Source organism: Crocodylus porosus, unplaced genomic scaffold (assembly GCF_001723895.1).
Source record: "Crocodylus porosus isolate Cpor-Errol unplaced genomic scaffold, CroPor_comp1, whole genome shotgun sequence".
Taxonomy (NCBI): Eukaryota; Metazoa; Chordata; order Crocodylia; family Crocodylidae; genus Crocodylus; species Crocodylus porosus.
Window position 1 is genome coordinate 142,500,921 of NW_017728931.1, and position 16,684 is coordinate 142,517,604.

The 16,684-nt window shown below is 46.2% G+C and overlaps 1 protein-coding gene across 1 annotated transcript; it reads right to left on the bottom strand.

The window, feature by feature from the left end:
* Nucleotides 1-1,414: 1,414 nt before the first annotated feature.
* On the bottom strand, nt 1,415-15,890 carry LOC109316018 (carboxypeptidase A1-like). The gene is made up of 10 exons (XM_019543980.1): nt 15,885-15,890; nt 15,466-15,600; nt 14,411-14,509; nt 13,288-13,389; nt 9,991-10,092; nt 9,493-9,603; nt 7,121-7,211; nt 4,901-5,100; nt 3,494-3,578; nt 1,415-1,652 (listed from the first exon to the last, which is right to left on the bottom strand). Exons 1-10 carry the CDS (start codon nt 15,888-15,890, stop codon nt 1,465-1,467), a joined length of 1,119 nt encoding a protein of 372 aa, XP_019399525.1. The 3' UTR covers nt 1,415-1,464.
* Between the last annotated feature and the right edge of the window lie 794 nt (nt 15,891-16,684).

The window sequence follows — 16,684 nt, forward strand, 5'->3', positions numbered from 1 at the left end:
GGGCTGGAGGGGAGGGACAGAATCCAGCTAGATCTAGACAGGTGGCAGAGGTGGGTGGGTGAGAATAGGACAGAGTTCAATGCAAACAAGTGCAAGGTGCTGCATCTGGGGAGAAGGAACCAGCAACACACCTATAGGCTGGGGAACACCCTTCTCAACGACACAGTGGCAGAAAGGGATCTTGGAGTCACTGCTGACTCCAGGATGAACATGAGGGTCCAGAGGAGGCCATTCGCATGGTCAGGGGGCAGTGGGGAGAGGCTAAAGAGCCTGAACCTATTCAGGCTCCACCAGAGAAGGCTGAGGGGGGTCTGGTGGCTGTTTACAAACTCACCGGGGGGACCAGCGGGAATTGGTGGAGGCTCTGTTCTCCCAGGCACCACCTGGGATTACTAGGAATAATGGCCACAAATCATTAGAAAGAAGGTTCAGGCTGGACATCAGGAGACATTGCTTTATATTTGGGGCTGCCAGGCTCTGGAATGGGCGGTGGTGCTCTCCCCTACCTTGAGGGTCTTCAAGAGGAGGCTGGACAGATATTTGGCTGGGGTGTTATGACCGTGGCACCCGTTCCTGCCCAGGGCAGGGGATCGGACCTGATGATCTGTTTAGGTTCCTTCTGACCCTAAGCACTATGAAACTATGACACTAATGTCATATCTCAAGTAAAAAGGCAGAAATGGCCTAGCCATGAGCAGAATTCTTCCTCTTCCCTTCACAGCCTTGGTGGACTCTGACAGCCCTATTGCAGTACAACAATGCTACTTAAGACACCGATCTCTTCTTCAAGGAGTTTGGCCCAACAGGTAAAACAGAGGGTAGACTTGTTTCAAAGGTAAGTGGGAAGGATGGGGGAAGAAGATAGCATGGCCGTGCCATGAAAACCTCACACAACAGATGGAAATAGATCTTGCATTGGCAATTCTTAAGAGCCGAAAGTGAGACCTGCTTTCTTTCAATAACCTGCCATCTTTGTGCATGGTTAAAACCACAATGGATGCAACTCGCTATAATGATCTGTATTTGCACTGATGACTGCTACAAGTAATGACCCTCTGCCTTGAAAGTTGGTGGATTAGGGGATAACCTTTTTGACAGGCATGCCACATGAATCCTACACCTCCCTGGGTGCTGCTCTGGTCCCTTTCTTCTGCCCAATCTCCTGCTCTGCTTTTTGCTTCCTGATCTATCTGTAGCTGTGCTGCCTCTCCCTCCCCTGATCTGTTGTGTGCCACCCACCAGAGGCTGCCTGTGGAACTTGTGCTGCTGTTTGGCCAACCCTAGTTTAGAGGGTAATGTGTAGGGAGTGACTGAGAGGCAGAACCTCGTAAAGTTAGCAATCTTAGTATTGGGGAAGGGGTGGTGAGAGACCATACTCTTCTTCCTTCAGTTGTATATATTTATTGCATTTTTCTCTAGCCAGGTGTTTCCAGAGAAGTCAGCAAGTTCTGAGTCTGTTTCGTTCTAATAAGGATGGTCCCGCGCATGCTCCATGATGACCATCAGTGCCTTCCATGTCTCCTGAGCGGTGGGGATGATCTGGTTGGCGGGGAGCATGAACCCATAGCGGCCAGTGTCCCGCAGCTCAAATGTGAAGGAGTACTTAATGCCCTGGTTGTAAGTCCAGTCAATGGTTCCACCACTGGCTTGATCTAAATTCAGGAAACACCATCCAAACAGAAGCAAGTGACTACTCATCCTGAATAGATCCTGTTTACTGGTACTTACCTGAAGTGCAGAGCAAAAGGGCCAGTTCTGAGCAAAATCACATGCAACAATATCCTTGCTAAGAGACGCTTTGTCTTACAGCAAATGAATAAAACTAGACAAAGGGTCTCCCCATTGACACCACATCCAATGAGCAAACTTTGGAGCACAAATTCAAACTTGGCTGATGACCCAAATACCCAAAATGCAAACTCCTGAAAACATTAGGATGTTTGCCTCAGGTAACTTTAATGAACTATGCTAGGTTTTTGGTTGTACCCATGTTGGTCTAAGGACATGGAAAGGCAAAGTGATGAAGGTTGACTGCACCCAAAAGCTTGCTAAGAACTTTTTTACAACTGCTCAGTTGGTCTAATAAAATATATCACATCAATTTTAAGGAACTATGCCACTTTTCCAGAGGAAGCTCATAGGAGCATAGGAAAGTAGGGCTGGAAGTTGGATTCTACCTTTCTCACTTGCAAAGCAGGTAGCTATCTCCAGCAAACCCTCTCTCGAGTGCAGAGGAATGGAGAAATCAGGCCTCAAATTTAATAGGTGGATTAAATATAATGATTAAAATACTGGAGACAGTGGACGTGCCCTTCTAAAGGGTAGGTTCTGTCATAATCATCATGGACTCAATGATCTTCCGAGGTCCCTTCCAGCCCTAATATCTATGAAATCTGTGAAATCAGTGATGACTTTTAATGCAAGAGTCACTGTGTGAAATGCCTCGGCTGCTTTTACACAGGAGGCCAGAGCAGATGACCAAAGTAACCTCTCTTGCCTTGAAAATTTCTTTTGTGGTCATAACATGTTATAAGAATGCTTGCTGCAGTGTCTGAGAGAGAGAGTGGATCTCACACTGGCAGCACCATTGGCTAAATAGATGATGAAGGCTGGGTTGCCTTATTTTGCAACCGCAGCTTGTGCCCTCAGTGGAAGGCCAGGTGCTGTCTGTGCTTGCTGTGCTTTTTCCTGAGCCAAATTATGGTGACTGAATGATTATCCTTGAACATACTTGCAGTGTGTTAGCATTCAGTGCTGACTACAACCCAAGCACTGTGTTTCCTCACATACACATGCACCCTTTTCCCACAAAATCAGCCTCCCAGTATTGGGGTATAGCTATTAAATGTAGAAGCTGCTCTCCTTTTTAATTGTCTTGATGTTCTACTAATCAAGTTAACCTTTCTTAGGACAACTTTGCTGTTTGCTAACTGCTCCTGGTCTCTCTTTCTCTCTCTTTCCTCCTGTTTTGCAACCCTGGAAGCTCTTTCTCTAGCTCTCTTCAAAATCCTAGATCCACCCATGGAGGCCGGCCTTTGTGTGCGGGTTTCGGCTTTAGTTAGGCAGGAAAGGGAGGGTCAGTGATTTGAAGTTTAGGCTCTGTCCCTGCTCTGGACAGCCAAAACTCTGGGAAAATGTTTGGGTTTTTTTCTCCCCCCTACTTCCTTCTGCTTTTTTAAAACAAGCTGCATACTATGTTACAGGATGTTATATGCAAGAAAATATGGTACTCTCCAGTAGCAAAAAGGAGGTTCAGCTTGGTGGTCAGGATTGATTCATTATAGGCAAAATTCATAGTTGTTCCAAAGCCATGGTCAGTTATTTGATGGGATGTCCCTGCACTTTATAAACGTCTTGCGAGATTGCTATCCCCGCCCCAGGAGCACTGGCATCTTTGGCCTACAGACTTGTGTGCCAACTGTAATTCACTCCAGAGTGGTTATGCTCTCCCCAGTAATGGCTGGAGGGACCTTCATTGTCCCCAGTAACTTACAGATGGTGGTGATGATGCTGCCGTATCTGTAGCTGGTCCCATACAGGGAAGACAGGGCGGTGACTGCAGCTTTGGCAATGCTGTCCTGGAAGGAAAGAGAAAGGGGAGGAGAATGAGCTTGGTGAAGCTAATGTATGGAGAGGATGTGGACTGGAGCAGGAGCCCAAGGCTGGGGAAGAGGTTCTTACAGCTTCTCAACTTTTGCTTGGGTGAGGTGGGAGAGAGACAAAGGCTGAAGGCTCAAAGGGCTGTGAAGATATATGACAGCTGGGCCTGCCCTGCAGGACTCCTTCCCTACAGCTTTATGGACCTTCCCTTCCCATGCTCTGCTCCCCATCTCAAGACCTTTCCTGCAGCAGAACTGGAGACCTCCCTAGCTTTCCTTTGTCCTGCAACCTGGCTCTTATAGATGCTTCACTATCCCATAGGGCTTTGCCTACACTGCCCTTCAGTCCTGGTGCCTGGAGCACAGCTCTTTTTGCTCAGCCCAGAAGACATATTATTGTTCCCTGTTGATTGACTGTCCAGCAGTTGCACTGTACTGAACACCCATTGTCACCTACCGCCTATCTGATGCATATGCACAAGTTTTAAAAGCCTCTTGCCTATGCCATTCTTTTTATTTCCCCCATCGTAAGAAATGTAATAGAGGAATTTGATTTCAAAGAAAAGGCTATGGAAAGACAGCAGAAACTGAGGCAGAGTAACTAGGGTTCAGTCTTTTCTGATCCATACTGAGCACCGAAACTTCTCTTCTACCTTTCAAGGTAGAGAGAGCTATAATAGATGCATGGGCAGACTCCAACAGACAGGTCTGAGAGAGGCTTGGTGGAAACCAAAACCGCGACTCCAAGACTATAATTGGATCTATTAGTTGAAATAAAGGAGGATATCTGTTTGCTGCAACAGTAGTAAGGCTATTATCCTTTCTGCGATTGAGCCATTGGAAGATGACACTGATGACACGAAATGCCAGGATGCTAAAGCTGTATTCTGCAAATGGGATGTGGTGCTGACCCCCTGTTTCCTTGTCTCTTCCTTCAGTGCAGTCCTTTGTTAGTTGAGCCTTTCCCCTCCCTGCTCTGGCTGGGTCATTTGTGTCTTCAACCAGCTGCCCTAGATTTTTGTGACTAGTTCATTATATTCCCAGAGCCACTCCAAAATCAGGTGCAGTGGTACCTGATGAGTGAGGGCAAAGCAGTCTTTAACCCCCATGTAGCTGGCTGTGTGTATATAAACGGAAAAGGGAATGTGGGTCTAGAGAAGGAGAAAAATATATACGAGGTAAAGGGGTTTAGGATCAGTCTTGTTAGTGAGTGACCCCAGGAAACTAAACACCGTTAGGGTCCCCCTTAGAAACACAAAACCCCATGTTTAAGAGTCTCCAAAGTGGGTCATCTGTCTTACCAATTCCTTTTGGTCAGGGACTGGGGTTTTGGTGTAGCCATAAGGATACAAGAGGAGCTGAGAGTAGCTGTGGATGGAGATGAAGGCTTTGATGTTTCCATGCTGCTTCACAAAGTCCACAATGGCTTTCACCTCAGGCTCTGAGTTGGCGTGGGGGCCATGGTAAGTCTCGGAGCAGGGGTTCTTACTGGATCCAGCCCCTGCAGAGGAGGAAATAATATTTTTGCTTCAAAAGCACGCAGCGTGAGCATGATGACTTTATTCTTCCAAGAGAGCATGACTGGGTGGCTCAAAGGTTTAGCAGCAGTGGAGAGTTTTCCATCTCTAGGACTGAACTACTTGAAACCAGCTCTCTTCCCATCTACCTACTGCTTGGTATGGGAAATGAATACGGGGCCTTCTCCTAGCTGTTCCCGTAACTTGGGAACAGGCCTCCCTCACTGGCAAAACAGAAGGGCTCAGGATCGAGTGGGTTGTGGCGTCTGAACTCTCTTCTCCCACTGAGAGAGTTTCTGCAGGAAATTGTAGTGACAGAAATGGACCTGATCACCTGCCCATCTCTGCTCTGAGAGGTGTGGAGGGGGGTCACTGTCTGGGTCTGCCAATCCAGCCCCTTTATGTCCCTTGGGACTTTGCCTAGACTCAACAGAGGGCCGATGCTAGAAGGCAATTTGTAAGCTGCTATGCAGGGTGTAAAGGGATATATTTATTCACAGACTGCTCCTGTGAGTGGCTTCTATGGTGCAAGGACCCCTGTCTGAGTGAGAAGTGCTGAGAGGACACTAAAAAGGGGTTACTGCTAACTCTGGGGAGAAAGCAATGCTGTATTGGACCAGCCACTGGAAGAAGGTGTCTCTACGCCCTCTTCCATGAACGCAGAGACGCAGTCCTGTTTAAATGAAACTTAAAAATCAATGTCCTTTCTTCCAGGACTCGGTCTGGCTGCACTTCCCTACCCATGATATAGCCACAAGGTCATGCAACAAAGAAGGGCTTAAAACGATTGTGCCCAGAAGCCGAGAGAGAAACAGCTGTCCAGGCCCGGAGAGCTTGCCTGGGGCAGCGAGGGATGTGGTACGCAGCACACCCAGTGCACCTGCTGCTCGTGCGGGAAAGCTACTGGCTAAAGGCAGGCCCTGCAGCTCGCTGTCCGCAGCCGCGGTTCTCGATCTCGTTAGACTCGAGGCACCCCTTGGAGTTTGCCAGCTCTCCATTTTCATTTGCATTTTTGGCTATGGAAAAAGAGTAGGGCAATTTTTCTGTTGCAAAAAAAAGACCCCATCAGCCCAGTATTTTGAACACTGTGGATTCCTATTTGCAATCTCTGTGTTGATCTTGTGAATTGTGTTTGCACGCCTAGCAGTGCTCACAATGTGTCTCATCCCATCCGTCTCCCCCTTCCACAGCACATCTCCAGGCACCCCAGGGTGCCACAGTACACTGCTCGAGAATCACTAGTCTACCGACTGGGTTGACTGGACACCACTTCTTTGCACCCACTGGGGTCAGACACACGGACGCCCAGAAGAGGAAGCCATCCATGTACTTGGAGCACTGTTGGCTCTCAATATCTCTGGGATTTAGGCAGGTCTTAAGCCCGTAGGCCTGCTGGATCTAGCCACGGGCCTGGGCTGCACTGTCGCCCATCGTTGTTGCCCTGAAGCAGCATGTTATATCTAGCAACCATGACAGGGGCTTTGGAAATACTACTGGGCCCCATTCTTCTCAGATTTTATCCAAGACTGATTTTTCTTTTTCCTCCTCTTTTATCAAACTGCTCCAAAACTGTCCTTTCACTCGGTAGTTCATGTGTCCCATCCCTCCCGTGAGGCTAGTTGGGTATACCAGAGATTGGACATGGTTTAGGTCCCACTAATGTTTTCTAGGCCTTTTTGCATGGGGATAATAATACCCTGGCCATGCCCTAAGCATCCCCCACTTCCCTATTTGCTCTTTACCCAGGAGCTTCCTCAGAGGCACAATCTGCCATAGCCCAGAGTGGATAAGGAGAGCAGATCCCTCATTGCTGGCCGGAGATGGGAAGAGCTGACTCCAAAGCAAAACAAGAAGCTCCTTTATTTCCAAGGGCCAAAAAGCACTGCCTCAATTGCACTCCTAGCCCCTGAGACTTCAAGATAAAGCCAAATGTGGTTAAACCCTTGGCTTGACACTTCATCCCAGGAGCATCCACTTGAATTCCCTTGAGGAGGCAAATCTTACCTCCAAATCCTGCGTCCCAGTTCCTGTTGGGGTCCACACCTCTGCAGGAAGATCCAGCATTGATGGACCGGGTCTTCCGCCACATGCGGTTCTGGAAGCATAAAATGGTCTTAGTGGAGTCCTTTGTCCATGGGCCACCCCAGTCCTCACCTCTACCAGTCTTTTGTGCTACTTTCCCCCATGGCTAACAGCTCCTTCCAGGGCTAGTTGATTGTGCGGTACTGGTAGGGCAGAAAGGTTCAAAGCCTGTTGTCTAGACATAGAGGGGCCTCGTTCTGCTCTTATTTATGCAGGAGCAAGCAATGGAGCTCCGCCATTATAAAGCTGAGAGTGAAGAGCAGTGTCGAGGATAAAACAATGGACCCGAACGCAAGAGATGTGAGCTGTTTCCGGCTCTGCCGCTGACCAGCTGTGAAAAGCTGGGTGAGTTGCTTCCCCTCCATTTCCCCGCTGCCCGCAACCATCCGTGTGTTGCCTGTCTTGTCTTTCTGCAAACTCTTTAAGCTATATGCTGCCTCTCTGTGTCCAAATAGCACCCAGGCCCCTGGGACCCTGATCTTAGTTGGCATTTCCAAATGTCCATACTCCCGATATCAAATAGAGCCAATGAGGAAAACAAGATGCGCACAACCAGGGTATGTCAAGACCTTAACCGCTTTCAGGTGCATTTGCCATGTTAGCCCAGTTCACAAGCTCATAGCAATTACAGATCGATTTCCTGACCCAGCTAGTTCCCATTACATCTATTTTGCTGCCATGCAGCAAGTCCTTCCATGTCAAGAATAAGACGAGCTCACAAGCTTCTGCTAGATTTCATGTATACATCTGCTCTCCGTATATAAATTCTGCAACGATTTTTGACTTTTTTGTTAGTTAACAGCTGAAATTTTAGTTTGATGAAGATGCTAAAGGTCTTACTAGTCATCAAACTGAGACTGAAGTTCTTTGTCCAGTTGCTGTAGACCTCACGCAGGCAAAATTCACCCTTAAGTAAATGGAAATTTTGTCTGAATAAAGCCTATGTTTTTTAGTGTTTTTATATAAATCAAGCTATCTCTGCAAAACAACACGTGTGCATTAACACATAAGCCAATGTTGTTTGGCCAGTAAGTAAAGCTTGCAGTATGATGCAGCCGAAATGTTATGTGCATCTTTTTAGGAATTACACTAAAATATGTTACCAAAGACTATGAGAATAACAGGCGGAGAACTGTATAAAAGATTTTTTTTATAATAGTAATGCCAGTGTGACAGGATAGCAGCTTATGAGTTATATTTTTGGCAGTGAGCGATTTTTGAACAATACTGTAAAATGAGATGGATGTACACCTAGATGTACACCTTACTGGGGTCGTTTGGCCCCAGTACTCTTTCCTGCCATGGCAGGGGGTCGGACTTGATGATCTGCTCAGGTCCCTTCCGACCCTAGAAACTATGAAACTATGAAACAATGCTGCCTCCCCCCCGCTGTGATCATGGCCAACCACATAAAGTGCCCCCTCTTCCGTAGGAATAAGGTGGTGGAGGATCAGGAGCCTTGACCATTTGTAGACATGCTTACTGTTTTCTAGACCGTGTTAACTGATTCGCATCACGCTATTCCAATCAAATTTCCATTCAAATGAAGGGCTAATAGACTATCATTGACCATCACAACAGGGGATGCTGGCTGTAGGTAGTCAATACATTTGCTAGCCCCTTAACAGACTCAATATGCATCTTCGGTGTGTGAGCTTATGTGTAATTAGGAGGTGGTAATAACCCTGCTTAAGCACTACTACCTTGTTGTAAACCTACTGACTGTTATCTAAAGTGCTGTTCCAGAAGCCATAATGGGGGCCATTGGACCTATAATGGTGAGGTGTTGTTGGCACTTTTGACTTTGTAAGGGTGTTACTTTGTGCCTGACAGGCTCTGTTGTGTTGCAAAAACCCAACTGAATTTCCCTTGCAGGGACTGATATTTGCAATGCTTATCTGAGTTCCTAAGGACTGTTTTTCCCAAAGCAACACCATATATACATGTTAATTAATACAGTTTAAATGGCCTAATTTGGACTGCCCTTATCTGCGCTAACTTTAATCCTCATTCAGTGAGGACTAGTTCATTCAGACTGGAGCCAATTTTAATTCGAGCAGTAAATGTCCACATATACATAGTAACAGCAGTAGTCCGGATTAGACCTAGAATAATGTGATATCGATAAACGGCCCTTGAGAGCACTCAGAGAGTTGCAGGAAACCCTCTTCCTTCTCCACATCCACTTCCCACCCATGAATTTGCTTCCCCAAAGTCCAAAATTAGAGATCTTGACATTATCATAATACCCAGCAAAGCCTGGTGGGGAAAGGGAGGGGTGAGGGGGGGAATACCTTGGTGTGGGTGAAGACGAAGCCATCAGGGTTGGTGATGATTTCCAGGAAGATGTCCATTTTATCCAGAATGGCGGTCAGAGATTCATCTTTGCCATAATCACTGATGATCTGAACAAGGCCAAGACGCCCTTAGGCATAAGTGCACTAATGATGCGAGCGCTGTGCCTCGCTGCACATGCGGAGCCAAGCCTCGGCTGGAGTAACTCGGCCTCATTCCACTGATTATGTCTTTTATAGTAGCTGAGGCCCACTATCCCTTGATGACTGCCACCCTTGAAGCCATGAAGTTTGTCATGGCTGTTTCATTAGAGCAGGGTGCTTATGGTAGCCCCTTATGCCAGCCCTCCATTCCTCCCTTTTTCAGGGCCAAATCTTACGCAGTTGACCTCACCAGCCCTTAACTGGGTGAGTGTGTTACTCCCCACCAAGCCAAAGGCATCCCAACCTTGCAAGCAGGACCCTCTTTCTTCATTTCTAGGGATGCAGGGATGGTACCTTCTTTGCAAACCAGACTCCAGTGGCCTGAGTGACCCATTCCCGAGAGTGGATGCCGGTGTCGATCCAAATCGCTGGGCGGTTGGGTCCCCCTGTGCTGAACTACGTGGAAAAGGACAAATGCACAGGAGTTAGTTTCTGCTCCTCTGTCATTTCCTGGCCCAGAGTTGAATGCTCCTGGGCTCTCTTGTTGCAGTGCCTAGACAACCCCAGCCGTTTCCATACCTCAGAGAGGTCCCTTCCCCTCCCCCCTTTTTTTTAAATGCCACTATGTCAAGGAACTTACTTCATGTGCTGTATTTTTCACACATAACATGCATCTTTCCCCTCCAAAATCAGCCCAAATTAGGATGTGCATATCAAGCAGGGAAGTTAATTTTCTGCCCAGAATAGAAGTTTCTTCCTTTGATTTCTGCTTCGCAGTACAGCAGCTGTTGCATTGCTATTCAAGCACCTGAGGGCGTCAGTTGACTTAATGGCTTATTGCTTTTCACTCCAGAGGCATTAATGATCAGCTTTCCTTTTTTAATGGTTTTGATATTCCACTAATCAAGCTAACCTAGCTTAGGGCCATTTTGCTGTCTGCTAGCAGCTCCTGGTTTATCTCCTTCTATTTCACAGCCTTGGAGACTCTTTACTTCTTTTCAAAATCATACATCCACCCGTGGAGACCAGTCTTCAGCAACAGCTAGGGTGTCAAGAAACATGAGTGATCTGAAGATTAGGCTCTGTCCCTACTCCAGCCCTACCTCTGAAAAATCTTTTTTCCCCCTTTATTCCGCCTTTCAAAAACAAGCTGCGCATTATATTCAGTAGCATGTTGCATCTGAGAAAATACAGAAGATCAATTTTCCCTTATATAGGCCCCATCAACCATAATGACTAAACCTTATGGTGCTTTACAGATACATTGCTTAGCTCTTCGCTCACCGCTGAAAACCAACTGCCTCTTGATTGGAATATAACAACACTACTGGATTGTAGGCATTGATGGAAATGAATGGGGGGGGTGGGATTTGAATGAACCCTAGTTAGGTTTTGGCTTCTGTATCAGAGTTGACAAGCCTACTTTTGCAAAAGTATCCTGTGTGCTCTTTCATGATCGCAGGTAGTCAGGAATAGAGCTGGGCAAATGCCAAGTGTCCCAGTTTGCTGGTTGCACCACAAAAATCAGGGGAAATGTTTATTTTGAGGCAAGCCAAAAAGAAATTCTTTAAAAGAAATGTTGGAAAATTGGAAAATCAAGCAAGCAAGAAATAACCTTGTTTTGACTCAGATGAAGTGTTTGCTCTAAACTGAAATAAAATGTTTTCTTTTAGTTTTGGTATCCAGGTTGTACCTGTATTGGTCTGGAGGCAAAAGCAATCGCAACTCATGGTCGAGGTGATATCTTTTATTAGACCAACTAGATTTTTGCAAAAAACTTTCTTTAATGAAAAAATCTAGTTGGCCTAATAAAAGATATCACCTCTCCCACAAGTTTTGATTCCTTTCTTCTGTGTTTCACTTTTAAAAAAATTGTAATAAAATAGAAGTGCCTTTCAAAATGCAATGCTATTTTGCAGCAAATGCTGCAGTATTTTTGGTTTTTAACAAGTTAAAATAAAATTTGGACACATTCAGAATTTTTTCCTAACATTTTTAACAGAACAGTTTGCCAACATGGATGTGAATTAGTGTCATGCTTTGGGTGACTCCAATCTGAATTTTACATCATTTTTGCCTGGAAATTTTTTTTTTGCCTGGAAAATTTCACCAGCTCTCATCTGGACTTTAGCTTTTTTCTCCTTAGTTTTTTTTCTCCAAAACATGGCCTTTCCAGCAGCCCTCTGCCCTCTAGCATCTGGCTGAGACATCGGCTTAGCACTGAGTCGGCTGGAATGACCAAGTCATACCGGTGATGGGAAAACTGGTGCTGAAACGGCCTTTTTCAACAACAGTATAAGGTTTTGTCAACCAGAAGGAAATTTTCCAAAACAAACTTGTTTTTTCCAGATATTTTTGCTTTAACAAAAACTATAAATATTCAAAAGAAAATGTTTCCTTCGGTCTACATTTTTTCAAAGGAAAGCGTCACTTTCTCACCAGCTTGCTGGTGAACAACACAGCTCTTCTACCTGGGTATGGACTCATTCCCATGCAGGACAGTCGATGGGTCCATCATGAAGTAAACTCTGTCCCCCACAACTTGACAGAGGGCACTGAGAATAATTGCAATATTTGGTGGTAAAGAACAGCTGGGAAGAGGCAGAAACCAAGAGGGGTAAATGTGTTTTGCAGCGGCATGTGGGAGGCAGATGTTACCTGTTAACCAGCCCATTCCAGTGGTTATCAAAGATCAGTGCTGTGCTCTCAACACCTTTATGAAGGAGTCTGCCTTCCAGCTGCATTGTGTCCCCCCCCACACACCTCCTGCTCCCCCTTTTGCTTCCTGGTTCATCAAAGTTAAAAACCAGCTGCCTGGCATTGATAGCAACATATCTATCCAGGCAGCAGTGCCAGAGTCACTTGACTTCACGGCTCTTGATAATCTACCTGATTCCTTCTCAACTTTTCAGTCCATGAGTGTGAACAGCCCCCTCTCCTTTTTAATGGTCTTGATTTTCTACTAATCAAGCTAGCCTTTCTTCTGCAAGTTTGCTATCCGTTAGCTGCACCTGGTAATGTAACTTCTACTTCACAGCCCTGCAAACAGTTTTTAACTCTAGCTAGAAACATGAACTCAGGTGTGGAAATAACTGTTAGTGAAGCATTGGTTGCACTGACAAGATGCTCCAGAAAGCCAGATTTTGTTTTATGAATCTGAAAAAGAGATGTCCATTTAATTCTAATGGGTGCAGGACTAATGAAACAGCATCTTTTGATTATTTCTTGTCTAGTTGGGGGGTTTTTTATGCATAATATATAATATAGCAAATGGATGCACATTCCAATAAAATTATATTTGGTTTTGCCCCAATCTTAAACTAAATAATACTGCCCCAGGCCCCTAGCATATAAGCAAATATTCTAGTTTCTCTGTAAACTGATAAAAATGTGTTGTGTGATGGCTCCCCATGCCATCTCCACCCCCCTTGTCAAAATCCTAGATCCACCCATGCTGCCTTCTCTTCATGCCCAAGGTGTCAGCAAGATTATGCTGAAGATGGAGACATGCACATTGACCCTGTGAGCTCTCACTCGACTGCCTTGCACCTGAGCGTTGGCCAGGAATTACTCTATGGAGGGTAATGGAGCTTCCTGGTGCAAATTGGTGAGATCCAAATCCATCCCCAAGTGCATCTCTTGTGGCTTTACCTTCAAGACATTGAGTGGGAGGCCCTCCGTTGAGTAACCAATCTCTATTTTGCTGACCAGGTTTGGCCTCTCAGCTACCAGCAAGTCCATGAAGTCATAGATCTGGTGCATAAAGAGAACGGCGAGATTAGGGCTAATGCACAGAGTGGGAGCAGGCTGGGACAAACCTATGACGTTCCTGAGCAGCCTCTTCTTCAGGTAACCTCCAGGCTTATTACTTAGCAGGCAAGCTCACCCCTTCCAACCCGGTGCCCTCTGATCCCTGATGTGCTACTTGGCTGGGGAGCTGTGGAGGGAATATCTGTTCCTTTCCTTCCTGTTCCTGCACTTCAGCTACAAGCCATGTGCCGTGCCTCTGAGGGGTCCTTTACAACCAAATTACATGATGGAGCCTTGAATGGAAACCTTGGCCCATTTTTCTCTGTAGCTCAGCTGCTGTGCTATAACCGATCCCTGTAACCTCCAAAACATGCAATGAGCCCAAGAGATATTTCTTCTGTAGAGATCAGTGGTTCTCAACCTTTTTAGACTCAAGGCACCCCTCGGTAGACTCAAGACACTCCTTAGAAAGTGCCAGATCTTCATTTTCATGCCATTTTTTACTGTAGAAAAACAACAGAGCAATTCTGTTGCAGAGAACTCAGAAAGACCACAGCTGGTCAAAATGTTTTTAACGCTCTGGCTTCCTATTTGAAATCTCTGGGTTAATCTTGCGAGTCAAGTTTGCACTTAAAAGTGCTAATGTAGTGTGGCACCCCACAATACCCTTAAAAGGATCTCAAGGCACCCCATGGTGCCACAGCACTGCGGTTGAGAATCGCTGGCATAAAATTTGCCATGACTTATGGGTAAGGACCCAGAGGATAGATTGAATCCCCTGTTAAAACTTGAGGTCTCTACTCAAAGTGTCCCAATATTGCCATGGAGCAGAGAGCCATTCCAAGGGACATCTTTCCTATAAAGTGAAGTATTTACCCCATAGCTGGGATGTGGCTGGAGGTCCTGAGCACAGAGGGCCTGTTGACTAACTCCATGGTGAAGTCTAATTTCATTAGCTCAACTCATCCTACCAAGACATCCTTCCTGTGTTGTATGTCTGTGGGGGAGCGTGGCTGGCTGTTACCTCGTTCAGGGTGTGGTAAGTGGCGTAGTTAAAAGTCTCCACGGAAAGGGCTCGGGAACGTTGATGAACCATCTGGGCCTTCTCATCGTCTACCAGCCGCTGGAAGGGACAATGGGAGGGACATCAGTTAGGAAGGACCAGCCATACAAGGACAAAAGGGAACATGTCCTTCATATTTGGGATCAGGAAGGAATTTGACCCCATGGTTAGATCAGCACGGACTGTGGGTGTTGTTGCCTTCCTCTATAGTGGGGGGCACGGTCTTTCTTGGATCTCTTAAGCATGTTTCAACAAACTTCTTCCTGTTCTTGCAGGGGGAGGACGTTGACAGAGCCCTCAGCCTCCTGCTTTTACCTGGGGCAAGGTTAAGAGAGTTTGTGAGGTTTGGGGCATTGTGCCTGGGACCCATGTGTAAGGGTTGTTCCTGACATTTTTGAAGGACAGGTTAGACCAGGGGTCAGCAACTACAGTCTACACACTGGATCCTGCCTTGTGCAGCGGCTTGGCTTAGAAGTGATCTTCTGAGGTCCCTTCCAGCCCTGTTTTCTATGAATCTACAAACTTGCATTCATTATTGCCCCACATAAATGGCTGAGCTTTTAGTATTAATTAATATTATTGGTCCAGATCCTTGCTTGGTTCTTTTCCAAGAAGTCTTTGCTCTCAAAGTCTGATCAGCTGTTCCTGTGAGCAGAGACTCGGTGGCATTAGCTTTTCATTTTGCTGGCAAAACTTTAGTTAGGCTTTGCTGAATTTGGCTCTTGAGAAGACTAACTTGCTATGCAATCTGCTTTTTGATTCACTATCTGGACCTCAAAGCTATGGGTCAGATTCTGACCCATACACTTACACACTTGCACACCCCTTCTCTGTAGCAGCAACATGTGAGAAGACACACCATGAATGCATCCTCCAGCCCGCTGCCACTGCCCAGGTGTAACTGAGAGTCCGGCAATGAAATAAATACCCCAAAGGTCCACAAGAAATGTCATCGGTCTCTGTGATACCATGATCTACCTCACTCCGGAGACCATCTCTGCAGCTCTGGCACTGACCTGTAGGTCCTTTATCAGGATGAAATACGGGATGTTGTTTTGTTCCAAGAAGACTTTGACGGCTTGGAGGCTGGTAAAAGGGACTCGTACATCCACAGGTCTTTCCGGGTGTAACGGGCTTACCCAGAAATCCAGCTGAGGAAGGGAAAAGCAAGACAACCACCCCCAGCAGGGTTAGAAATTCCTGAGCACAACCGCCAGCACAGATTAGGGAGAGAGGTTCAAGGCACTTCAGCTGCACCATCACATACAGTATCAGGGCACGTTACCCCTCCATATGGTTTGACAAGGGTCTGAGGATGAAGGGAGTTATTTACTGATGGATGGTGACTGAGTCCTTGGAGAGAAGCATGGACTGTGACCAGTGCTGTGGGATCTGCAGGTCTTTAGTTCAGGTTTGATCAGAAGAAAGAGCCAACCCCCATTTTGGATTCCAGTTTCTCTTTCTAAAGGGCCAACTCCAGCTTTAAAAGCCTCCAGACTCTAGGCATGGCTGGTATGTGGGCCTGGGTCAACCCCCACCTCTAGCCTAAAGGTACATCCACTTCTTGTGCCCTGAGTTTTATCCATAGACTCAAGGCAAAACTCAAACTATGGGCGTGTCTACATGTGCATTAATGCGCTTTTCCTAATGCACATTAAATTTAGTACCGCCAGTATGAGGTAATAAATAAATGGACGTTAGGCTGCGCTCATGCAAAGTAGGACAAGTGCATGCTTTTTAGGTGATGCTAAATGCGCAGTAGCTATTCTACTGTGCATTAGTGTATTAGCATTTTTTTTATGTGCTATTTTAAAGCGTAGTAGACTAGGCTACTGCACATTAAAGTGCACGTGTATATGCACCTATAGTGGATAAATTTTCCATTTGCTTTCAGACCATACATGGCTTTTAAAATTCTTTCAGAGGTTCATGAGTCTTATCCAAATTATTACTGAACCTATGGACCTGAGACACACTCAGAGTGTAAAATGAAGTATCCACGAATTGTGGGAAGGCACTGGAGGACTGTGGCAATGTGAGGCTAGCTCTCTATGCTGTCTTTGCATCCTCACTGAATCATGGGTAGCTCAGAGCCCACCTTCAACTGGTAAATTTGGTATAGGCCTGCTGTGCTCCCTTTCAAGCTACAGAGAAGCCTTGGCAGAAAGATGCAGTGCGAGCTGCCAGGGGGCTTGGGCTCAAATACGCAGGAGAAGACAGGATATAATCTGTCAC